General features: G+C 38.0%; 2 protein-coding genes across 2 annotated transcripts; both read left to right on the plus strand.

The window, feature by feature from the left end:
- Positions 1–1263: 1263 nt before the first annotated feature.
- On the plus strand, positions 1264–6753 carry LOC143887364 (isoeugenol synthase 1-like). Its single transcript, XM_077391462.1, has 5 exons — positions 1264–1527; positions 4544–4678; positions 4757–4985; positions 5534–5737; positions 6380–6753. Exons 1-5 carry the CDS (start codon positions 1342–1344, stop codon positions 6577–6579), a joined length of 954 nt encoding a protein of 317 aa, XP_077247577.1. The 5' UTR covers positions 1264–1341; the 3' UTR covers positions 6580–6753.
- Positions 6754–14502: 7749 nt separating this feature from the next.
- On the plus strand, positions 14503–25518 carry LOC143887365 (isoeugenol synthase 1-like). The gene is made up of 5 exons (XM_077391463.1): positions 14503–14688; positions 22831–22965; positions 23044–23272; positions 23594–23797; positions 25096–25518. Exons 1-5 carry the CDS (start codon positions 14503–14505, stop codon positions 25290–25292), a joined length of 951 nt encoding a protein of 316 aa, XP_077247578.1. The 3' UTR covers positions 25293–25518.
- The last annotated feature ends 1175 nt before the right edge of the window (positions 25519–26693 follow it).

Below are 26693 nucleotides of genomic sequence, written 5' to 3' on the forward strand. Positions count from 1 at the left end.
CCACAGATCAGAAGAAGGTTCCGAAAGCTGTGAGGAAGATGGGAAGGAGAGGTGAGACATGGCCATTCAAATACAATCTGGAATAGCATACATACGCCCATAAACATCTGCATGTGAGCTGATCAACCCCTGCCTCCTCTTACAACGAAATGAAAGAAAACATAGAAAGTAAAAAACCCAAAAATATATTTATTTCTGCAAAAAAGAGCAGATGCAGAGTTTGGTCTAACTGCAAACCACAACTAGGGTCCTTAAATCAAGAAGAAAAACTCACATCTCTGTAGATACAGAGAATATCTAAGGACTAGCAATTGAAGAAATGCTCTAATCTCAACCACCATGGAAAGATTCTGGGAAATAGTGGGAATGGAAAAAAGTAAAGGCCATAAACAACTTAATCTGAAAGTAACTATTTCTGAAAATAGAGTAAGAGATCTAGAAACCCTAGAAGCCCCTTCTCGGTGGAGAGAGAGAGAGGGGTTAAGATAAGGACGAAAAACTGATAGGAGAAAGGGTTAGGATAAGGACGAAAAATTGAGGGGAAATGAAAGTTTTCATTTTGGCGCTTATAGTTTTTTAACACAAAAAAAAAAAGAAAAATAACGCGCGTAAGTAGTGCGGGTCGGGTTTTTCCCATTTAAACTTGACCCGACCCGAGAACCGCTCGGGTTTTTAAATTCTAAACCCGGCCCAGCCCTAAACCCATCAATCTTAAACCTGACCCAGGGCTTTTTCCGGTCGGGTAAAACCCGACCAAAGTTGCAACCGTAGTTCCCACCATAGTTAGCAAAACTTCTTTTAAAACAGCACGAGTTTTGTACTTTTTACAGCCAAAAAAATCTTTTTTTAAGGAACACGTTTTTTGGACCGACTTTCAAATTTTAGCCCTAAAATTTTAAATAGAAAAACACTTCCAAAATGGGATTTAACCTGGAAAATAAAGACGGAAGTGGAATTGACAGATGATTTGGTCATGTCCACAGTTTTTTTTTCATTTGGTGGGGATCCGAGCTCACTTCCTTGTACTTTGCACATGTGTCACCAAACACATTGGGCTGACTAGGTCGCCGTGTGATGTCACATTATATCAAAGGTCCCAGCCACTAAGCACATATGCCACATACATAGATCTGGTGGGCCTGAATGGTAGATGCATTTTCTTTCATTACTCTCTATTAACTTTTTCACTTTTGAATATGCTGAGTAAATAAACTTGCCGACACCCTCCACATATCCGTATAAGTAGGCAACCTTCACGGCAAATATCCAAAGCAAACTAAGCTGTTGTTTCACTCTTCTTCTTCTTCATACTATAGTACTTTGCTACATAGGCACACAAAGATGGCTAGTGAAAGCAAGATACTCATATTTGGAGCAAGTGGGCATCTCGGAAAATACATGGTGAAGGCTAGTGTGTCCTTGGGACATCCTACGTTTCTATATACTAGACCCATCACGGCCACCACCAACTCTGAAAAGCAAGAATTGTTCAAGGAATTCAAATCCATGGGGGTGGAGGTTTTTGAGGTAACTAACCCCAATAAAATAATCTTTTTTTTAACATAACACAAAGAAATTATTAAAGGAATAGTTGAAAGAATTATTCTTCGAATATTATATTGTTGTTCTTCAAGAAAAGATTGTGTTACAAGCAAGGTTTTAAATTTCGGCCGAAATCCGAAATTTCGGTGAGGACCGAAATCGAAACGTTCCGAAACCAAAATTTACCAAATTTCGGTCAAAATTTCAAATAAAATTTTATTTTTAATCCTTTACGGAATTTCAGCCGAAATTACTGGAATTTCAGCCCAAAAAAATGCCATTTCGTGCTCCTTTACTGAATTTTGGCCGAAATTTTGGGATTTCAGCTAAAATTTCGGTTTCGGTTACCCCCGAAACCGAAATTTAAAACCCTGGTTGCAAGTAGAAATCATATATATTTATATGAGAAAAGAGTTCCTACTCTCTAGAGTAGATAACTTATCTACTCCCTAGGCTTAAAATACTGTGGGGGCACATTGTTTGGGTGATACAAACGATTCATTTGATGGGCCCTCACATAGATAGGGTGTGCCCAAAAAATCAGCTCTGTAGGATCATCCTAACCCTTTGTACTGTGGAGGCAAAAAATGGACAGATTTGTGAATGTTTATACCCGTCCATTTTTACTTTCACAAATCCAAGGGTTGGGATCATCATATGGAGCTGATTTTTTGGGCTATCTATGTGAGAGCCCATTAAATGAATGGTTTACATCACCCAAACAATGTGGCCCCTACTGTATTTTAAGCCTAGGGAGTAGATAAAGTATCTACTTTGAGTAAGAGCTCTTCTCTATTTAAATAAATGGTAAATGTTATTTTCGTGATTTTATATGGTGAGTGCATGTGAAGTCCAGTACTTTTCAAACAGTATAGTGGGCCCCACTTTACAAGATGATCTAAGCAGCTAATTTGTTTTGTTTTTCTTTTGTTTTTATTTTTGAAAGTTGATAAAAGTATATTTATAGTATGAGAATTGCATTGGGGACCAGAGGTCCCAACTTGCATTTACATAGCATGTCTGTTCAAGAGCATACTCCTGAACTATAAGGTAGAACAAAATTAGATGCTACATACAATTTCATCAAAATACAAGAGGCTAATTTGTTGGCGACAACATAAATAAGTTGTAACCCGTAGATCATCTCCATAGGATGATCCTGACCCGGAGGGTTAGGATACATAGACATAATCTACAAGTGAGTATCATCCTATGGATATAATCTACAGGTACAACCTTTAGTTTGACACCTATGGACCAACAAATGAATGGTTTAAATCATACTTTAAGTGGGCTCCTCTGTACTTTTTGAAAAATACTGGACTTCACAAATTACAACAACCTCAAACAGCTAATTTGAGAGGTTTAAAAATCTAAGTAGATGAATTGAATGTCTAAATCGTGGAAATGACTTCCGTTTTCCGAATTCTACCTAAAAACCACTCAGGCTTAGGAAATTTTTGGTATCACAAAATACCTAAATCTCACTCGCCAAACCATTAATTCGAAGAGCATCAGAAGCTTATGTGAAACAGCATCCAGGAGAGATTCTTACGCCATTTTGGCTTTCCTTAGTAGGTGACTTTCTTCGTTGGTGGTTTTTTAGGCCACAAAGTGCTCGACGAAATGCTCCTTCCAGGAGTGTGATAGACCATGGTTTCATCCGGGGAGGCTTCTCCCCCCACCAGAGCCCTTTCCCCTCCTGCCCAGACCACAAAGTGCTGGATATCTGGTCTCTCCACCGGCAACCTATTCAGCTCCACCAGCCCCTCGAGCACCTAGAACACAATACTCAACAAAGCCTTTGTCCCAAACTAGTTGGGGTCGGCTAAATGGATCCTTAAGAAAAATTTCATGAACAAGGTGAAAGGAATCTACCCGGCTCTAGTTGGGTTTTTCTACACAATAAAACATTATAATAAAATAATTTAAAGGATCTAACCATATACAAAGAAAGATTAATCAAGTTAGATGGCCTCCAAGACTTCCATCCACAGTAGAATTTTATTTGGCTTAATCTATTCAGACGTAACTCTCTGTGCTACACACTAACCATCAATGTCTCAATAGGGATGGGATCCACTGATTACCCTTATACCCTTTACTGGTCATTCTCGCAACAAGTAACTCTAGTCATTTCGCTCTTAATCTCATTCTTCAATCTAGACAGTCAATCTTAGATCAATGATTGATGACATAAGATCTTACATAACCTCCTTTTGAAACAAAAATCCCCTGAAACGCTGTATTCGGTATCAAAAAATCCCAAACCATATCGCAGTTGGACTACATCCCTCCTTCCACCCATGGAAATTGACCCAAGTTCATTAAGTTCGAAGGGGACAGTTTCATTGAAGCCGAATCCAGATGGTCCAACCTCCTCATGGGCTATTTCCTGGGAAAGGGCCCATACTTCCTAACACATAGAGACCATCTTGCAATAATGTGGAAATTAAGGGAGGAAATGCAACTTTTTGCTCTTAGTAATGGTTTTTTCTTATCCAAGTTTAATGATGCAGAGAATTGTGCTCAAGTGCTTGAGGTCAATAACCAAAGCCATGGAGGGCGACCCCTTCTTCGCAAATGGACTTCAGATATATCTATTGAAAAGATATCCCTCACTTCTGTCCCAATATGGATCAGGCCTGTTTGTGACTTTTGACAAATGTGACATTCTTCAGCCCTGTTTGTTTAAGATTATGAGAACCGATTGTGAGTGCCAGACCTATTATAGGACTCGGAATTACTTTTAAATTTTGAGTCCGATAAATGGTTTAGCACCCACAATCGGTTGTCATAATCTTAAAGGAACAGGGTTTATATTATAAAAATTAAATGACTAAAATACTCTTTGATGTGTAATAAAAGTTAATATGCATAAAATATTAAAACATTCTAATTTCAATTGTAAGTGAGCCTCTAGAACATCTTTTGTTTCTAATATTTTCTATTTTTTCTATTTTTGCACCCAATTACTCAAACTAGTTGTTTAATTTGTAAGGGAAATTTGGATGAGCATGACAAGCTCGTCTCTGTGATTAAAAAAGTAGATGTGGTGATCTCTACACTTGGAGTTCCTAAGCATCTAGAACAAATCAAAATCATAGATGCCATTAAAAAAGCTGGTAACATCAAGGTATTCTTCACCCACCCTCCCTCTCTCTTGTGTGTTTAATATTTATGTCTTATATTTTTCATTTATGTTGTTCTACAGAGGTTTCTCCCATCAGATTTCGGGAATGAACTGGATAGAGTTAATTCGCTCCCTCCATTTCAAGCTCTCCATGATAACAAGAAGAAAATCAGAAGGGCTACAGAAGCAGCAGGAATCCCATACACCTTTGTCTCTGCAAGCTCCTTTGGAGCGTACTTCGTTGATTACTTGCTTCATCCGCATGAGCAAAGGGAAGAAGTCATCATATATGGCAGTGGCGAAGCCAAAGGTACTTAACAGTACTGGCCTCTCAAGCAGCGTCGTCATGCGCCTAGCCCGTGATCTCGGTTTGGGGTGTGACAATTATTGACATGTGCAGATAGTTTTATAGATAGATACATCAGAAAAGTGTTTCTGGTCTGTCGACTAGAAGTACAAGGGGACCCACATTGTTTGGGTAATGCAAACCCTTCATTTGATGAGCCTTGACATAGATAGGGTGTGCCCAAAAGATCATCTCGAGAGGATCATCCTAACCCTTGATTTGTGGATGTGCAAAATGGACGGCTATGAAATCTGTCTATTTTTAGGGGTTAGGATGGTCCTATGGCGCTAATTTTTTTGGGCACACCCTATCTATGTCAGGGCCCATCAAATGAATGGTTTTGATCACCCAAACAATGTGGGTCTAGACAAACATAACCATGTATATATAAATATTTATTTATATGTATGTTTGTATACCATTATGGAACATCCGATCCTCAAATGGTTCTTCATTAATAGGTAGTTAGATAGTTTGATTAAGGACTAATGGAGCATAAATTTCATGTTCAGCTGTTTTGAATTATGAGGAAGACATCGCCGCTTACACGATTAAGGCAGCAACAGATCCTAGGGTTTGCAATCGTCTCATCATTTATAGGCCACCAGAAAACATCATCTCTCAGTTAGAATTGATCGCATCTTGGGAGAAGAAGACCGGAAGGACTCTGAAGAAGACCCACATCCCCGAAGAAGAAGTTGTGAAGCTCTCAGAGTGTAAGAGTATCACAAAAAATTTTCATTTAAATTTTCCAATAGCTCCAACATCAACATGAGAAGTGTTTGTTTGCACCCACCTGGTTTTTCATGGCCTGTTTTTAGACTTTAGAAATTCCTTGAAAGCCCAAAATTCTTGCATTTTTCAAATTAAGTCTATTTTTTGGATTAAACATGATTTTTGTGAATATATATTTCTAGTTCTCAAATATTATATGTAAATCTTGTAAGAAATGCAAAAATATTGGAGAAATTGAAAAGAAAATTGAACTCAGACCCTAATTTAGCAAATACATTTATACTTCAAGAACTTGTTGGGTTTTAAACCCAGGACCTGTCATGAGGCAAAGGCTTTTAGGCCCTGTTTGTTTGAGATTGTGACCACTGATTGTGAGCTCCCAACCGATTATTGGAGTCAAAATTACATTAATTTTGAGTCCAATAATCGGCTGGGGGGATTACAATTGGTTGTCACAATCTCAAACGAACAGGGCCTAAGCTGTTAGAGTTGGTGTTATTTAATCATTTATAGTCCAACAAAAGAGGTGCACCAATACCAAAATGGTGGAGATACACTTATCAGTCTGTTTCTATATGAATTTACTTGGTTTACTAATTAATTGTCTTTTTTTCCCATGGCAGCTCTTCCACATCCTGACAACATATCATCCTCTATCCTTCACAGCATATTTATCAAGGGTGATCAAATGAACTTTGAACTGGAGGAAAACGATTTGGAAGCTTCAAAGCTATATCCAGATTATGAATACACTCCAATTGATCGTTACCTCGATATCTGCCTGGTCAATCCCTCTAAGCCTAAGCTCGCATCGTTTGTATGAAGAGAGCCATATCATCTGTTTCATGGAAAACGTTCCTCTATCCGCACATATAAGCCCTTACGTAAATAACAAGATTCCTCGGAGTTTGTATTATTGTAGGGTGAGAAATAAAGTTTAGTCCAAGTTATATGACTGATATTGGCACTCACTATGTGAGATGGACACATGATTGGTATAAAGACATGTAATTTTTGTGTTTAATTATCAAGAATGAATAGGGTTTCATTTAAAAATAATTATATGAGGTTGTAAAACGTAATTGTTGGGACCACTTCTTCAATGATCTAAGCCGTTTCATCTGTATTTCAAATAACTCTCTCCCATCGTACGATCTGAACCCCCTTCTTTGTGGAGATTTCCACACTATGTTTAGACCGATCGCATCTAGTCCATTTATAGGCCACAAATCGCGAATGGGTAGGATCATTTATAAGGAAATGATCCTTTTTCATTTTTCGCCATCCGGTGAAGTTCCGGCGATTCTTTGGAAACTTTTCGATCACAAGCTTTCCAACGGATCCAATCTCACTTCATTTTGAAGAGAAACAAAGAAGATATGACCTCTTGAAATTTGGTGAAAATCGGGTAAAAACTCCAAAGAGAAACAGCTCCGTTCGTCGATCCGGAAGCCCGAACCGTCTTCGGACGTCTGAAGGAAAACCTCCAGGCACCCGTCCCAACGAGACTGATAAAATCGGCTCTCTCATTGCGAGAGTCTCCTGAGGGTTCCCTTCGGACGTCCGAACCATGTCGCTCGTGTTCATCGAAGAGCGTCTTCAACGGTTGGATCACGTGCATCTTCAGCTTCTATCTGATCATCATGGTCTGAGGTAACAATCTATTTTCAATTAAGGCTGATTAAATTTCTAACACCGGTTAAGAGCTATTGCCTCAGGGCAGTTCCTGAGTTCAAAGCCCAACAACTCCTTGATATTAAAAATACATGTGTACGTCTAACCTAAAAGAATGACCACATGTGCCATGTGTACGGCCACCCAAAAAAGGGGGGCCACAGTGTTAATTATAAATGATTAAATAACACCAACTCTATCGGATTGAGCTTTTGGAGTGATTGTTCACATGTCTTTCTATTAACTTTTTCACTTTTGAATATGCTGAGTAAATAAACTTGCCGACACCCTCCACATATCCGTATAAGTAGGCAACCTTCACGGCAAATATCCAAAGCAAACTAAGCTGTTGTTTCACTCTTCTTCTTCTTCTTCTTCTTCATACTATAGTACTTTGCTACATAGGCACACAAAGATGGCTAGTGAAAGCAAGATACTCATATTTGGAGCAAGTGGGCATCTCGGAAAATACATGGTGAAGGCCAGTGTGTCCTTGGTGTTAGGTCTAAAATTGGTAACAGGTTATGGTAGGGCCGGAAGGGCTGATCTGGGCCTGAAGGGCTGATTTGTGCCTGAAGGGCTGATCTGGGCCTAAAGGGCTGCCTGAGCCAGTTGTCCAGGACAGGTGGTGGCCTATGTATGGACCAGGTCTCATACCTAGGAGGGGCAGGTGGAAGTCCCTGATTGGTCCAGGTGTCACACCTAGCAGGGACAGGTGTTGGCTTTGCAGCGGTCCCTGTGAGGGCCACGCGTCAACAGCCAATTGGTTGCTGAGTTCGGCCCATCAGTCCTGAATTCGGACCCCTCAGTGCTGAGTTCGGACCCCATCACTTGGGACATCCTACGTTTCTATATACTCGACCCATCACGGCCACCACCAACTCTGAAAAGCAAGAATTGTTCAAGGAATTCAAATCCATGGGGGTGGAGGTTTTTGAGGTAACTAACCCCAATAAAATAATCTTTTTTAAAGATAAGACAGAGAAATTATTAATAGAATAGGTGAAAGAATTATTCTTCGAGTATTATATTATTGTTCTTCAAGACAAGATTGTGTTGCAAGAAAGGTTTTACATGGGAAAATGATATGGAGACCTAGACTAGGACCTAAAACGGGACCCTGTAATATGCTATGTGTTAAAGAAAAATTTACTTTTTGATTATTTTCCTAAACTTAAGGGATTACTCATGACATCACTAGTGATGTTGCGGCGTCAAACAATTTGTTCGGTCCTCTTTTAGGTCCTACTCTCGTCCTCCCTAGCGTTACTCTTTTAAATTTCGGCCGAAATCCAAAATTTCTTTGAGAATCGAAACTGGAATTGAAATTTGGAGAAGACAAAATTTCTGATAAAATATTATTTTTTAATCCTTTACAGAATTTCAGCCGAAATTATCGAAATTTTGAGTCCAATAATCGGCTGGGTGGATTACAATTGCTTGTCACAATCTCAAACGAACAGGGTTTGCTAGGCAATTCCGTGGAAATCCATTTCCTGGCTCACTTTTGCACCACAGAACAGTCACACATGTTGACTTTTTAGCACATTTTGTCTTATTCCTTTAATTCATTTGAGGTGGTTGTTCTCTCGTGCAAAAGTGAGCCACGAAATGGTTCTGCGCAAAATTGCCTAGCAAATCCCAATTTTAAATAATGGTTTAATGGAGATATATATTTTTAAGGGATTTCCTAGGGACCATCCCAGAAGGCATTTTCACGGGCCTTCTTTTGCATGTGAGAGCAGCCACATAGGCTCACTTTTCAACTGATTTTGTCTTATTCATGAGGTGAGTGCTCTCACATGCAACAGGAGGTCTGCGAAATGCCTTCTGCGATGGTCCCTAGCAAATCCCATTTTTTAAATATCGATATTTTAAAACCATCTTCCATGCTTCACGTTGTGCCTTTTTCTAATAGGGATTTGATAAGGACCATCCCATTAATTAAGGCATTTTCCGGGCCCTCTGTTCCATGAGAAAGACATGGAATTCGAGAGGGTGTAACCAGAAATGTGTTGGACGTGTGAGAGAGTTGTTTCCAAGTGGTAACAGTTTCTCACGTTTTCCAAAAGGAAATGATAAATGCGCCCTTTTCATTATTTGGGACACCCAGGTGCATTTGGGACACCCAGGTGCAGTGTACGATGGCAATCGGGTCCTTTCAAGCCAAAGTTTAAATTGTGAGATTGAAAAGTTATGCAGTCAAAACTACTATAAAAAGTGAGAATGACTGTATTTATAGGGTTTTAAACACTCAGAAGTAATCATTATACAAAGGAACCACTATTTACCACTATGTAGTGGTTATGAGGTATAAATAGTGGTTCCAAAGTAGAAATATTGTTTCACACAATCTAATAGTACTTAATTGGGTGTCAATCTTGCTATGAATTCTGTAGTGGTTCATAGGGAACCACTAATTATACCTATGTAGTGGTTCCAAGGTATAAATAGTAGTTTCAGAGTAGAAACATTGCTTCACACAATCTAATAGTACTTCATTGGGTGTCAATCTTGTAATGAATTATGTGGTGGTTCCTAGGAACCACTAATTATACCTAGGAACCACTATTTACCATTATGTAGTGGTTCCGAGGTATAAATAGTGGTTCCAGAGTATAAATATTGCTTCACACAATCTAATAGTATTTCATTGGGTGTCAATGTTGCAATGAATTTATGAATAATGGGTTAAATAGGTGTCTAAACAGTCAGATCTTATGGTGGTTCATAGTTTAGATGGCCTAATACTTGTTCGAAGAGTTTAAATTGTGATTACAAGATGTTATGCAGTCAAAACCACTATAAAAAGTAAGAATGACTATATTTATATGGTTTCAATTACCTAGGAACCACTATTTACCATTAGGTAGTGGTAAGTAGTGGTTCCAAGGTATAAATAGTGGTCCAAGGTATAAATAGCAGATCTAAGGTATAAATATTGCTTCACACAATTTAATAGTATTTCATTGGGCGTGAAAGTTGTCATGAATTTATGTACAGTTGTAAAATATTAACTTAAACCCTCAGATGTTATGGTGGAGCGAGGGGAGTGGAGGGATTTAGGGTTTGGGGAGGAAACGCACAGTTGTAATTGGGTGGGGGGAGGTGTGGAAGTGGTCTTTATGGGGAGTGGTTTCCGCAAACGACGTTTGGTTTAAAAAAAATCGCAAAAAACTGGTCGACCTTTTCATATGTTTTAAACCTGTCTGACGGGATGGTGGATAGGTCGACCTTCTGGTCGACCGATTTTTTTGCAAATTTTTTTTTTTACGTTCTTCTTCCCCATAATGACAATAACAAATGCCTAACAAAACCATAACAAATCCCTAACAAATAAACAAGATGATGGCAATACACCATAACGTTGTAAGGAACATGTTAAACCTATGCAAAATGTATTGCAATGGACCTACCTGAGAAGCTTATGCTCGATAGCCAAAGAAAAATAAAGAGATCTCCTAAAATCTAGATTTTAGGAGAGGGGAGTTTCACCTCTCTGCAATGGATTTTTAATGGATTTTTACAACAGAGAATGGAGTTTCATTTTGCCGTGGGGAAGAAGAAGGTAGAAAGGTAAAAATGTTAGGTGAAATGCATTGGGATCCATTGCTTACTTTCTTGGAGGGAAAATCAACACAAGAGTATTTTTGTCCTCAAACACTCATTGGGATGCGTTTGACCCCTTTTTGAGAAATTAGCCAACTCCACCCTTTTTTGAGAATTTCAGATAAAAAAACGCAACTTTTTTGAGAATTTCCTCTATTTAAAAAGACTTTTGAAAAGTAAGCCTTTGGTTACTCATTAAAGCTGACATGAAAAGGACGTATCTGATGAATGAATGACTCCCTTACCAACTTCAAAATACTTTTGTAAAGTAGGCCTTTTGATTACTCATTAACGTTGACATGAAAAAGACCTATCTAATGAACGAACGAATAAACCCCCCTCCCAACAACAAAATAATGCCCATGTTGACTTATGGGATGCCCATACGTGCAGTCCTATATCTAAGGTCACTGGTTCCCACCATAGTTAGCAAAACTTCATTTTAAACGGCACGAGTTTTGTACTTTTTACTAGGGGTGCAACTTGGGTCGGGCTGGTCGGGTTTTGAAGAACCCTACCCTACCCGAGAAATATCTCGGGTCGGGTCGGGTTGGATTTTTTCCGGAAAATTCACGATTCCCAAACCCGGTTCTACCCATGATAATTCTCAAGTTGGGTCGAGTAGGGTCGGATTTTTTCACTTTGAAGCGTTGTAGAAAAAAAAAAACAGATCTTCACCCCAAAATCTCTAAATTTATGTAAACAAGTGTATCAATTTAAGAAGGAAACTATATTTCCACATTACAAACATGATCACCTCAATGAAAGCAATTATATCAATATCTTGAAAAATAATTTGCCATGTTATTCAAGAGATAATTAAAAATGTCATAGTACACCTACATAAGTCGGGTCGAGTTTCAGGTTTTTTCTCTTTAAACCTGACCCTATGCAAGGTTGAGCCAGGTTTTTAAACTAAAACCCGACCCTACCCAAGACCCATGATTTCTAAACTCGACCCATGCTATTTTCGGGTCGGGTCGATGCGGGTCGGGTCTTACCCGACCCAAGTTGCACCCCTAGTTTTTACGGCAAAAAAATCTTTTTTTAAGGAGAACGTTCAAAACACGTTTTTTGGACCATCTTTCAAATTTTAAATAGGAAAATACTTCCAAAATTGGATTTCGTTTGAAAAATAAAGACGGAAGTGGAATTGACGGATGATTTAGTCATGTCCACAACTTTTTTTTTTTTCATTCGGTGGGGATGCAAGCTCACTTCCTTGCCTTTTGTGCATGTGTCACCATGTAGGTCTTTATCTTCCAAACGAAATCCCGTTTTGCTAGCAGCACTCATTACTACATTTTTAGCCAATATCGTATTAAACTTGAATTTTTTCCGTCCTGTTTTTTGCCACACCACATTCTAATTAACTGACACAATAAAAGTCATAGAGAAACCATATTTTTTTATTTGAAAATTATCATAGAGAAACCATATTAAGAGAAGCCATTTACCTTGGTCAAACCCAACAAAATACCTCTTTCTTCAAAGGAAATCCAATGGATGAGAAAGCTTGATCTTTGTCTGCAAAATAGAAAAACCACAAATCAGAAAACCTAGCAAGAAAATCCTGATGGGTCTTTGCCCAAGTGGTCATTTGGATACTTGGATTTTACAAACCCTAAGGGACGTTTTGGTTTTTATATGTTAAACCCTCGATTTTATAAACCATGATTGTAACAGGTTTCAGCTTTTTCCCAAACCCTTGATCACATATAATAAACCCAATATTTGAAAGCCTCTTTTACAAACCCTAATGTTTGAAATAAACAGAAAGCAAACAACGAGAGACAAAAAAAAAGAGAAATATAGAGAGACATACCTATGAAGATCAACAAAAAGGGTGAAACCCTCAACCTCCCATTCTTATCTTCTTCAATGCTTCTTCCCCAAATCAGAGAGAGAGAGAGAGGGGTGGGATGGGAATTGGGCGTAACCCTAGACTCAAGCTCGAAATCAGATCTCCAAAGCTTCTTCCCCAAATCAGATTGAGAAGGGATTGGGGTTTTCTTACCAAGGATGAAGGAAGAGCAGAGAAAAGGGCTGGATTAGGATAGAAAAAGAGGGGATTAGGGTATTCTTTGATGAGGATGGGGGAAGAGCAGAGCAGTTACGTGAAAATGTTCCGCGCGGAAGGGGTGAAAATGACGCGCGGGAAGGGATTGATTAGGGCATTGTTTAATGTAGGAAAAACAACAGTGGTCTTTCTTAACATTTAGAAGCGGTCATCATCACTGCAAAGTTTAGTCTGTAATAGGACATTCCGCTGCTAAATTAACTATTAGTGGCGGTTTTAATGACCGCTGCTAAATGTCTGCTCCTAAAAATCACTTTTGTTGTAGTGCGTACAGTACTTTTAGAAAAATGCTGGAGTATACGGGTTTACACCTTATAAAAACTCTTTCTCATGAAGAAACAATAGGTCTTCCTTACCACCAAGTCAAAAGCCAAGCGTATTTATGTAATTGAACACAATTTCTAGAAGGGCAGTGATAAATTCACCCTGTATTTTTCAAAATGGAATGTACAGCCCACACCATAGGATGATCCAAACCGCCCAATTGATGGGCCACAACATAAAGAGGTTGTGCCCAAATGTTATTTCCATAGATGATCCCAACCGTCCAATCTATAGAAGTTTCCATAATCTAAGTCCCTCTTTAGATCGGATGGTTAGAATCATCCTATGGAAATGATTTTTGGGGCACAACCTATTTATGTTGTGGCCCATCAACTGGGCGGTTTGGATCATCCTATGGTATGGGCTGTATAGTCCATTTTGAAAAATATGGGCTGAATTCATCCTAGAAGGGGGCTGTACAATGGAGTTTTACCGAAGAAGAAGGTAATAAAGGTGAATAGCGTTTGTGAAATGCATTGGAATTCGTTTCTCAAAAAGGTGGAGGGAAAAGCAAGTAAAGGATATTCTTGTCTTAAAACAAGCCTTCGGATGCGTTTCACCCCTTTCTCAGAATTTAGCCAGTTCAACCATTTTTTTCATAATTTCAGTTAAAAGTTCCATTTTTTTTTTTATCATTTTCTCTAAATTTTATTACATAGATGAAGTGAGAAATGACATTCGTGCTGTCAAACTTTGGTACTTTTGAAAACCTAATCGATTAACACTTTTTTCAAGGGTTTCCAGAAGATTAGAATTTCCTTCTCCCAACGACGGTCTCCACACGCTAAGAAACTTCCTTATAGCCTATAATGACTCTCCCCCTTTTAAATAGAAAAAACACTTCCAAAATGGTGGTGGTCCTGAATGGCTGATGCATTTTCTTTCATTACTCTCTATTAACTTTTTCACTTTTGAATATGCTAAGTAAATAAACTTGCCGATACACTCCACATATCCGTATAAGTAGGCAACCTTCACGGCAAATATCCAAAGCAAACTAAGCTGTTGTTTCCCTCTTCTTCTTCATACTATAGTACTTTGCTACGTAGGCACACAGAGATGGCTAGTGAAAGCAAGATACTCATATTTGGAGCAAGTGGGCATCTCGGAAAATACATGGTGAAGGCCAGTGTGTCCTTGGGACATCCTACGTTTCTATATACTAGACCCATCAGGGCCACCACCAACTCTGAAAAGCAAGAATTGTTCAAGGAATTCAAATCCATGGGGGTGGAGGCTTTTGAGGTAACTAACCCCAATAAAATAATCTTTTTTAAAGATAAAACAAAGAAATTAATAATAGAATAGTTGAAAGAATTATATTGTTGTTCTTCAAGACAAGATTGTGTTGCAAGCAAGGTTTTAAATTGGAAAATGATACGGAGACCTAGACTAGGACCTAAAACGGGACCTGCAATATGCCATGTGTTAAAGAAAAATTTACTTTTTGATTATTTTCCTAAACTTAAGGGATTACTCATAACATCACTAGTGATGTTGCGGCATCAAACAATTTGTTCGGTCCTCTTTTAGGTCATACTCTCGTCCTCCCTAGCATTACTCTTTTAAATTTCGGCCGAAATCCGAAATTTTGGTGAGGACCGAAACTGGAACCGAAATTCAAATTTCGGTAGAAATTTCGTTTGAAATTTGGAAAAGACGAAATTTCTAATAAAATATTATTTTTTAATCCTTTACAGAATTTCAGCCGAAATTATCAAAATTTCGCCCAAATTTCGGCCCGACTGTGAAGTCCCATTAATTGTAAACCCTAAAAACACCCAGAGAGAGTGGGTAGGGAGTAGATTAGGAGCCGGCTTAGCTTTTATGAGAGTTACAAGTTTCTTTTTCGTGCCCGACCGTGAAGTCCCGTGTTGAATCAAATATAATGGGCGGTACGGCCCACGCACGACTTCATAGTCGGGCAAGATATAAAGAGAATTTATATGATGGGGGGCCGTGAAAACACGTGAAGTCTAAAAAAGTAGGCACGGTCCACTTTTTTGGATGATCCAAACTGTTCATCTGCTTGGGCACAATGTAAATAGGTTGTGCCCCAAAAATCAGTTCCATAGGATGATCCTAACCCTCTGATCTGAATTGATCTGAATATGGAGATTTCCAAAAATCATTTATGGAATCTTCTACAGATCGGAGGGTTAGGATCATCCTATGGAACTGATTTTTGGGGCACAACCTATTTACGTTGTGCCCAAACAGATGAATGGTTTGGATCATAAAAGAAAGTGGGCCGTACCTACTTTTTTTAGACTTCGCATGTTTTCACGGCCACCGATCATATAAATTCTCCCATATAAAATCTCCTTTTTCATAAGGTTCTTTAGCATGGTTATTACCTTCGGGTGTGCAAATATCAATCCCCTTATCAAAATATGCAGGTATGAATATTATTTTCATTTATAATGTATGAAGTGGATAAAGGAGTGTCAATATCATCTCTGCATACCAAAGGTTTTATATAGTGTCCGCCCGTTTGTTGCGCCCATTCTTGATATTTGATCCTACGGCAGCCTTGCATCAAATATCAAGTTGGCACCCTACGTAGGACACCGATTATCTCTTGATATTTTGGTAATATTTAGTCGCTGTTCGTTTGAGATTATGACCACTGATTGTGAGCTCCCAACCGATTATTGGAGTCAAAATTACATTAATTTTGAGTCCAATAATCGGCTGGGTGGATTACAATTGCTTGTCACAATCTCAAACGAACAGGGTTTGCTAGGCAATTCCGTGGAAATCCATTTCCTGGCTCACTTTTGCACCACAGAACAGTCACACATGTTGACTTTTTAGCACATTTTGTCTTATTACTTTAATTCATTTGAGGTGGTTGTTCTCTCGTGCAAAAGTGAGCCGCGAAATGGTTCTGCGCAAAATTGCCTAGCAAATCCCGATTTTAAATAGTGGTGTAATGGAGATATATATTTTTAAGGGATTTGCTAGGGACCATCCCAGAAGGCATTTCAGAAGGCATTTCATGGGCCTTCTTTGCATGTGAGAGCAGCCACATAGGCTCACTTTTCAACTGATTTTGTCTTATTCATGAGGTGAGTGCTCTCACATGCAACAGGGGGTCCGCGAAATGCCTTCTGCGATGGTCCCTAGCAAATCCCATTTTTTAAAATATCGATATTTTAAAACCATGTTCCATGCTTCACGTTGTGCCTTTTTCTTAATAGGGATTTGATAAGGACCATCCCATTAATTAAGGCATTTTCCGGGCCCGCTGTTCCATGAGAAAGACATGGAATTCAAGAGGGTGTAACCAGAAATGTGTTGGACGTGTGAGAGAGTTGTTTCCAAGTGGTAACAGTTTCTCACGTTTTCCAAAAGGAAATAATAAATGCGCCCTTTTCATTATTTGGGACACCCAGGTGTAGTGTACGATGGCAATCAGGTCCCTTCAACCCTTCGCATGTGATGTACAATTACCTCTTCATAGTCATAGATAAAGTGCACCTGGGTGTACCAAGTAATGAAAGGGGCATATTTATCCCTTTCCAAAGCAACTCCCAATTTTCTCTTTGGTCACTTTCACGCCATGTCTGGTAGTGAGGAAATGATTTTTCTTTCCCATGAAAATTAGTGTCTCCAAATGGTGAGCGAGGGGTAGGGCGGGTGGGAGAAAGAGAGAGGCTTGAGAGGGCACGGTTGAGATGAGAGTGAGAAGTGGCTAAAAATTATGAAAAGGTCGATCCTATTTTGATCAAAGTTTTTTGTTTCCTGATTTTTAGCCACTTAATTATCATCATTTGTAGGCACTAGTTCGTGATTTTTAGGTACTTCACCCGCCTTACGTCTCTCTCACCACTTGGAGACACTAGTTTATCATGGAAAAAAAAAATTCATGGTAGCCCAACGTGTCCTCAATATTTGGTTCTTTCTTTCTTCTAGAAACCCCAAAGAAAGTCTACAAATAGAATTTAAGACATTTGCACAAGCAAACAAAAGAAGAAGAAGAAGAGGAAACATAGGTTCTTTCAAAACTTTGTTGTTATCTAAAAAAAATGGGTATTATTTAGTTTTTGAGTTTTTAATTGGATTTTTCGTTGGTTCATCAAGCTAATTAAGATGGCCATTTTCATGCACCTCTCTCAAGAACAATTTAAAATGAAGTGTGTGTATTTGTTGCAAACACAATCATCTAATGATCCTTCTCTCGATCGGTCAAAGGGCATTTTCGTTGATGAATGTACATTTCATCATCTTTTTAAATACAAATTAGCATGAAGAAATTTAATAATTCAGAGGCACTTAAGAGTTGAGAACCGCTGAAGACAACCAATCTCACAAATAATTTTTTCTGCTAAGTCATGTTTGGCAACCATGCAATTTTGCAATTTTTTTTTCACGAAAAATTAGGTTACCAACTATTGAGAGTGTGTTTTTGTGTGTGTGTGAGCATTGGCGGAGCCAAGATTTATACATAAGGGGGTCAAAATAAGATAATATATTTAATCAAAAAAAAATTACATTGTAAATGAAAAACTCACTACAGTTGTCCTCGACGAGTCGATCATGTTCTGAAACCAATGCATGATTGTTTCATTATCAATGCTACAAAATATATCATTTTCAATGTAAGTAATCATACTATCAGTCATCCATTGATCTGCCATCCGATTCCGTAAATTTCTAAGGTTTTATCATAAATATCTAGGGCAAATCTCATCAATCAAATGCTTTAGTCTTTATAAATACAAAAAATAAAAGAAAAAAAGAAAAAAAATCTGCCCTTACCTCTTCCTCCTCCTCCTTATTCTTCTTCTTATTCTTCTTCTTTACTTCTTAGATGAGAGTGGGAGGGGCGAAGTTGAATCGAACGGCTTGAGAGTTGCCGAGTTGGGACGGTGGGACCATGGGAGTGGGAGGGGCGAGTAGTTTCCAGAGAAAGGAAAAATGTACTTTTCCAATTCATCAACACTCACCCCTTGAGTGACGTAGTCTCTCTTGGTCAATTTTTTTTAGGAAGACCCTAGTTAAATTATTGTTAAGAACAAGGCCTTACAGCCTTAGATTTTGATATTTTATGCACAATAATCAATTTTGAATGTGAGGAAAGATCATAACCCGACAAAATCAAGCATTTTCTATGTGCGTTTACTCAATTTCGAAAATTATAAAGAGAAAAAAGAAAAAAAAAACTCCACTAGTGTCAAATTGACAATTTTTTTTAGGAAGACCTACTTATATTATTGTTAAGAACAAGGCTTTACGTCCTTAAATTGTGATATTTTATGCACAATAATCAATTTTCAATATGAGGAAAGATCATAACCCCACAAAATCAAGCATTTTCTATGTGCGTTTACTCAAATTCGAAAATTATAAAGAGAAAAAAGAAAAAAAAATCTCCACTAGTGTCAAATTGATCCTGTATAAACGAGAGTTGTTGTAGCTAGCCTTGCCCATGATGTATGGGCCCACAACTGTCATTATCAATTAACGCCTGTACAATATAATATTTTTTCATTAGTATATTGATTCCTCTTTTTTTTTTTTCCATTCTAGTTTGGAACTGATATTTATAACTTTGTCATTTATGTATTGATAAACAAGTTGACTCTTTTTTAAAAAATTCAAAACTTATTTTTCATTGGAGAATGCCATTTGGTACGAGCTGTATCAGCTATTGGAAAATGTTTGAAATAGAGAAAGGGAGTTGAAGGAGTGTGGATATCATCTCCAATAAGCTTTTATTTTAGAATTTTTTTCTAAAGTAAATAAACAGGCCAGACCCCTTGGAGTATCTATATAAGTAGGCAACCTTCAAGGCAATGATCCATACTAAACTAATTAAGCTATCCTTCCATCCTCTTCTTTCTCTGGTTTCTATAGTTTTCAGTTTTTATTTTCTTCATCTTCTTCTCCTTCCAATTCTTTTTCTTCTTCGTCCTCCTCCTCCTTTAGTTTCCTCCACAGACATATACATAGAGATGGCTAGTGAGAGCAAGATACTCATATTTGGAGCAAGTGGGTATCTTGGAAAATACATGGTGAAGGCTAGTGTGTCCTTGGGACACCCTACGTATGTTTATATTAGACCGATCACGGCCACCGCCAACTCTGCCAAGCGAGACTTGCTCAAGGAATTCAAATCCATGGGGGTGGAGGTTTATGAGGTAACTAACTCCAATAGAATAATCTCCTTTTTTTAACGTAAAAAAGAACTTAATATTTATGCTAAGCACATTTACAAAGTTTGGCTTATGGAATAATTTGGAGAGGCAAATGTCTACCCTGAATAGTTGTTATTTTTCTTTTGACAATAACTATATCTACTACGAATAATATTATATATAGGGGGCGAGGTTTCTGAGCTATAGCTCAGCCTGAGCAAGCCTCTATAAACACACCATGCATCTCCATGTTGTTTGACTCATCCTTCCCATTCATTCCATAGAACCTCATATAGATAGGGTGTTCCTAACAAACCATCTCCGTACAATCATCCTAACCACTCGATCTGTAGAAGCCCACTTTCTAGTCGTCCATTCTAAAAGTCCACAAATCAACAGTTACCATGATCCTATGGAGATGATTTCTTAGGGACACCCTACCTATGTTAGGTCCTATAGAATGAATGGGTTGGATGACTCAAACAACATGACAGATCGTGTATTTAGTGGACTGCTCAGGCTGCGAGATACCTCATAAACATATATATATATATATATATATATATATATATATATATATCTTTTAAGATGAAGATCGTTTTCGTAGTAATTACAAAGTTAGATGAATTACTTTTCTATTTAACCAAATGCATTTACTGTACATATACTTACTTTAATTCTGAATGAAGAAGGATACTAAGTGTGGAATAATTCATCAATTTCATTTGTGCAATTTTACAATAATTTTGCATGTCTAAATTGTTTTAGTATTTTTCACATGGGAATTTTTTCAATTTTGATTATGTGAATGTCTTCTATAAATTTTAAGCTATGAGTTCCATTTTAATTAATATAATGCTTTTCTAATAATTTTGGACTACTTGTGAGATTTACAAAATGAATATGAGAAATTGATGAGGTTTTTTTTGTCAGCTTTGTGTTTATATGGGCATGAAAAATCACGATTTTATAAGAGTTTTTTAATTATTCATTGAATAATTGAATGATTATTCTTCAAATGTTGTTTCCATAACATGTCCCCTTGATCCTACCCTCAACGGATGATTATAGACCTTTAATCAAGTATGATGAGAAAGACATCCCAAAGATGTCTTAACCTGTTGATTTTTTCACACCTAAATCTTGGGATGGGATCTCTTTGGCATCAGACCTGGACCCACTAGCTAGATTACTCGGAGATGGACCATCAGATCAATGGTTCCAATCACCAAGCACATATAATGCGCTGCCATTGGATTGAAGTTACAGATCAAATTCAGATACCAGAAGGATCACCATATATAACACAAAATTTGATTCTCCTCCAATTCTTCCTACTCGACCTTGTGGATCAGTCATTATACGTCGAGAAGTAGAAAGAATTACAATACATATTCCACCTAAAATCCTAGGAATTCGTTTACGGTTGGAAACGGTATCAGCCGGAATATTTCTATTGGTTCCTTCTTTATTCCTTCTATTCGTCGCAGGGTTAAAGCCAAGAATATTTGTTGTTTTCTATGGTCATTTTCCTTTTTCAGGACAAGATCGGCGTACTTATTAGGGCTGCAACTCGGGTCGGGCGGGTCGGGTTTTGGAGAACCCAGCCCTACCCGAGAAATATCTCGGGTCGGGTCGGGTCGGGTTTTTTTTCGAAAAACCCACGATTCCCAAACCCGGCCCTACCCATGATAAATCTCGGGTCGGTTCGGGTCGGGTCGGGTTTTTTCACGTTGGCGCAAATTTTTAAGGAAAATTCTTGTTTGGCAAGGCAACTCAACTCATAGAAGCAGAAATTACACTCACATACAGTAACAATGGGTGCGTGGGTTTTCACTTTTAACTTTGGGATAATTACATTTACACCCCCTCTAGTTTCTGACACATCCACTTCCACCCCTATAGTTTAAAACGTGACAAATACACCCCTGTAGTTTCAATTTGTTTAATGTTTGCCCCCTCAGCTGAAGGTTCGTCCATAGATTGAAGGGTTAGGATGATCCGATGGAGCTGATTTTTTGGGCACACCATATCTATGTCAGGACCCATCAAATGAACGCTTTGGATCATCCAAATAATGTGGGCCCCTACCCGAATCCAAACACTACCAAAAAATCATCCAAATAATGTGGGCCCACATTGTTTGGATGATCCAAAGTGTTAATTTTATGGGTCCTGACATAGTTAGGGTGTGCCAAAAAAATCAGCTCCATCGGATCATCCTAACCCTTCAATCTATGGACGAACCTTTAGCTGAGGGGGCCTACCTTAAACAAATTGAAACTACAAGGGTGTATTTGTCACGTTTTAAACTATAGGGGTGGAAGTGGATGTGTCAGAAACTAGAGGGGGTGTAAATGTAATTATCCCTTTAACTTTTAACTAACAATAGAAAAAAATGTACATATTATAACTTATGTAACTCGGGTCGGGTCGGGTCGGGCCCCTTCAAACCCGGCTCGACCCGAGATTCATGCGGGCTTTTGAATGTTGAACCCGGCTCGACCCGAAACCCATGAAACCTGAACCCGACCCAGGCTATTTTCGGGTCGGGTCGATGCGGGTCGGGTTTTACCCGGCTCGAGTTGCAGCCCTAGTACTTATCATCCATATTTATACAAATGGTAAATGATATTTCCACCCCTGTTCTAGCATTTCTACCCGATTGTTTGTCTTTTCCTTAAAAAAATGAATATCTTTTTTGTTTGACTTTTCATTAAAATAAAGAAAGACAAATAAAAGGGGTGAACATATCATTTACCATATAGAACAACACATATATGGTAAACGAAACAATGGTTTAGTTATTGTTATTGCTAACTTAGAATCTGTCCACTTCAATACCCTTTTCAGTCAATGTTGGATGTCTCCTTACCCATCAAAAAAAAAAATGTTGGATGTCTCCCGAGAGTGAGATAACATACGAGGAATGATCAAATCCACATTTAATTCGGGTTTAATTCTAGAAAACCACATTTAATTCAAAAAATTCTAAATTAATTTTTTAATTAATCAATTTTTAAAGTTTAAAGTGGGGTATAGAAATTTGTGATTTTTCAAGATTTTTTATAGCTATGATGCTAGGAGATTAACTAGTCCTGATCACAAAAGCCAAAATTACTATCTATTACAGAATCATTAAAAATTTCTAATTAGAGTTGTTGATGAGTCTAGCTCATCTCTTTTTTGCCTAATATTTTTTGCACCCAATTAATTGATTGAAACTAGTTATTCTTCAAAACAGGGAAATTTGGATGAGCACGAAAAGTTGGTCTATGTGATTAAACAAGTAGATGTGGTGATATCTACACTTGCAGTTCCTCAACATCTAGATCAGATCAAAATCATAGACGCCATTAAAGAGGCTGGTAACATCAAGGTATTCATATCTCTCTCTTTCTCTATGTGTGTGTATTAATATTTATGTCTTAAATTTTCCATTTATGTGGTTCTATAGAGGTTTCTCCCATCAGAATTTGGGAATGAAGTGGATAGGGTTAGTGGGCTCCCTCCATTTCAAGCTCTCCTTGAGAACAAGAAGAAGATAAGAAGGGCTACAGAAGCAGCAGGAATCCCATACACCTATGTCTCCGCAAACTCCTTTGGAGCATACTTCGTTGATTACTTGCTTCATCCGCACGACGAAAGAGAAGATGCCATCGTATATGGCAGTGGCGAAGCCAAAGGTACTTAATACAAACATCTCAGTGTGTTTACAAATTGGTATTCCTGGTTTTTATTTCGGGAAATGATTTCAGCACTCATTTTTTTGATAAGATGCGCTCAGGATCTTGTCATTTAGTATTTAAAGGGCTTATAAGAGCTTTTTGAGAACTGTAAAATCCTTCTGAAAGCCTTTTAAATGCTAGACGATAAGATGTTTCGCGCATCTTATCAAAACATTGCAGTTTTGACCTTGTGGTTAGTCTTTTTCATTAATAGATACTTCTATAGCTAGATTCTTCTTAATTTGTAAGGCCTAATGGAATGAAAATTTTCATCTTCAGCTGTGTTGAATTATGAGAAAGACGTGGCGGCTTACACGATTAAGGCAGCAACCGATCCTCGGGTTTGCAATCGTGTCATCATCTATAGGCCACCAGGAAACATCATCTCTCAGCTAGAATTGATAGCGTCTTGGGAGAAGAAGTCTGGAAGGACTTTGAAGAAGATCCATGTCCCCGAAGAAGAAATTGTGAAGCTCTCAGAATGTAAGAATATCACAATTTCTTTTCAGTTTTCTTACCATAGTAAAGGCTAGTAAGTTGTTGTCTGCACCTGTTTTTTTTTTGAAGTATAAAGAATTAAATAACACCTACTCTAACAGCCTAAGCTTTTGGAGTAATTGGCTGTTTCACATGGTATCACAGCTACTGCCTCAAGGCAAACCCTGGGTTAAAAAACCAACAACTATTTGATATTAAAAATCCATGTGTAAGGCCAACCTAAAAGAGGAGCCACGTGTACGGCCAACCCAAGAAAAAGGGGGACCACACGTGTGTGTGTGTGTGTGAGGAGGGGGCGAGGGAGGTGAAGAATAAATAATTAAATAACATCAGCTCTAACAGCTTCATTTTTTGGAGTGATTGGCTGTTGATCATTTATACTTCAACAGTTTTAGACTTAAAAAATTCCCGAGTTACCCAAAATTCTTGCATTTTTTGAATTGAGCATGATTTTACAAATAGCTTTTTTTAATGGTATGATATTTACGAATAGTTTGTCAATTTCTCATATATTATTTATAAATTTTGAAAGATATACAAAATTATTACAAAAGAAATTGTAGTGACGGACTTAGTTGCAAAATGCACAAGTGAAATAACCTCTTCTATACAAGGAAATTTCTCCCGAGCACTTTCCTAACATTTCTAAAATGTTGAACATTTGCCTTCTGAATTATTGCCTAACCAGAGCTTTGTAGCTGTTATAGGATGCAACTTGGGTCAGTCTGAACTTGAACCCAACGGCTTTAGCCCGATTTCATCTCGGTTGCATAGGTGTTTCCTTAGGTTGGGTTGGACATAGCCAACCCTATTTAATTTCGTGTTGGGTTAGGGTTGATGCCTTGGGCAACTCGACCCAACCTTAACCCAATACCTCCTCCCTAATTTTATCGGTATTTTCAATATCTTAGGTTCATAGTTTCTTTTATATTTTTCCTTTTTTTTGTGCCTCGAGCTAACCCGAACCCAACCTGACCCATTTTATAGAATCGGGTTGGACAAATTGGGTAAGGGTTGTGAGATTAATTTAGAGACTGATTAGGTTGGGAATGCCACCTCAGGTTGGGCTAGGGTCAGGAGCAGAGCCCGGAACGCTCTGCCCCTGGCTAGGGTTGTCCTCAATCTGCCCCAACCCGTCTGGAGTTGAACCTCTAGCAACTATGCTCCCACCAGCCAAACAGCAAAACTTGAAAAGAAAGAGACCGAGGTGTGCCATAATCAAAACGATGGAGGTGCGGCTATCAATTTGGTTCAATATTTAATACGTTTATTAATCTATGCAGCTCTTACATATCCCGACAACATACCAGTCTCCATCCTTCACAACATCTTTATCAAGGGTGATCAGATGAGCTTTGAACTGGAGAAAAAGGATTTGGAAGCTTCGAAGCTATATCCAGATTACGAATACACTCCAATCCACAGTTTCCTCGACATCTGCGTGGTCGATCCCCCCAAACCTAAGCTCGCATCTTTTTAGCATGAGTAGAGCCATATTATCTGTTTCATGGGACAAGTTCTTCTGTCTGCATAAGCCCTTACGAAACAACAAGATTCCTCAGTGTTTGCATTATTGTAGAGTGAGCAATAAGGTCTAGCCAAAGTGATGTGAAGTCATTGGAAATTGTTAATGCACTCTCCATGTGAGAGATGGATACATGATTGGTATTAAAAAAATGTAATTCTTGTGTTTTAATTATCAAGGAAAAAATGTAATTGTTGTGTTTAATTATCAAGGACTAGGGTTTCATTTAAATTTTTTTAGATGGGGACAATATTGGTTGTTTGGAATCATGTTACTTGGTTCTCTCGAAGCATATGTACACAATATAATTATGATAATAGGTAAAAACTAGCAATTTAATTACTGATCATCATACCATAAAATGCTCTACTGATGTTTGCACTACCATTTTTTGATAATGATACAAACTAACCTTGTCTTTAAGCTTTTGACCGCTAGTTAAATAACAAAAGAAGAGGGTTGCTAGTAAAATGGGATTCCATTTGGAAAATAAAGACGAAATCCTATGTTGTAACACATGCGCAAGAAAACAAGTGACTTCGAATCCCCACGAAATGTAGAAAAACAATGTGGAAATGACCAAGTTGTCGGTCAATTCTACTTCCTTCTTTATTTTCCAAACAAAATCCCATTTTGAAAGCGTTTTCCAATAGAAGAAAAGGTTTGTGTCATAATCAAAACATGGCAGTGCAACAATCGATAGCCTAAAAGATCCACAATTTTTGAGTTTTTATATGATGTATTTGCAAGTATGTGTGTAAATATTATTGTTGATCCAAACCACTCATTTGCTACACACACTGTAGCAAATATTATCGTTAGTACATATTATTGTTGATCCAAACCACTCATTTGTTTGTCCCCAATATAAGTAGCTCGTGCCCCGAAAGTCATCTCCATAAAAGACTCACAATTGTGCAGTTTTTATAGGGTGTTCACATGTAATTGCACGTATTTTTTTTGAAATGGTAATAATTATATAAAAACTGAGAGAAACCTCAAAGACCGAGATGGCTAATAATACAAAAAAGAGAACAAAGCCATAAAAGTGCTTTTACATTGTGGACACAGCATATTCACGTTGGGCCCAGCTCGGACTGATGATAGTTTGTGGCGATAGGTACTCCGATAATGAGCAACTCTTGAATATATGAACCACAGGTCTTTGTAGGCTCCAAGTTCGAAGAATCTATCGTCCACAGCCTACCCAATTATCACCCACTTTGAAATTCTTCAAAAATCTAGAAATACCTCATTTCAGAAAAAATCAGTTTTCAAAACAGTTGCTATTGCAGTTGTCGCAAACCACTGAAATTAGGGTTAACTTGCAATCACAATTGACTTTGCATCCGCAAT

Source organism: Tasmannia lanceolata, unplaced genomic scaffold, assembly GCF_043159265.1.
Source record: "Tasmannia lanceolata isolate RefF3 unplaced genomic scaffold, GAP_Taslan_0.1 ptg000012l, whole genome shotgun sequence".
NCBI lineage: Eukaryota > Viridiplantae > Streptophyta > Magnoliopsida > Canellales > Winteraceae > Tasmannia > Tasmannia lanceolata.

Coding starts and splice junctions, on each gene's coding strand:
- LOC143887364 (XM_077391462.1), top strand. CDS start 1,342: ATGGCTAGTGAAAGCAAGATACTCATATTTGGAGCAAGTGGGCATCTC. Junction 1,528..4,543: donor TGGGGGTGGAGGTTTTTGAG/GTAACTAACCCC, acceptor TTAATTTGTAAG/GGAAATTTGGATGAGCATGA. Junction 4,986..5,533: donor TGGCAGTGGCGAAGCCAAAG/GTACTTAACAGT, acceptor TTTCATGTTCAG/CTGTTTTGAATTATGAGGAA.
- LOC143887365 (XM_077391463.1), top strand. CDS start 14,503: ATGGCTAGTGAAAGCAAGATACTCATATTTGGAGCAAGTGGGCATCTC. Junction 14,689..22,830: donor TGGGGGTGGAGGCTTTTGAG/GTAACTAACCCC, acceptor TCTTCAAAACAG/GGAAATTTGGATGAGCACGA. Junction 23,798..25,095: donor AATTGTGAAGCTCTCAGAAT/GTAAGAATATCA, acceptor TAATCTATGCAG/CTCTTACATATCCCGACAAC.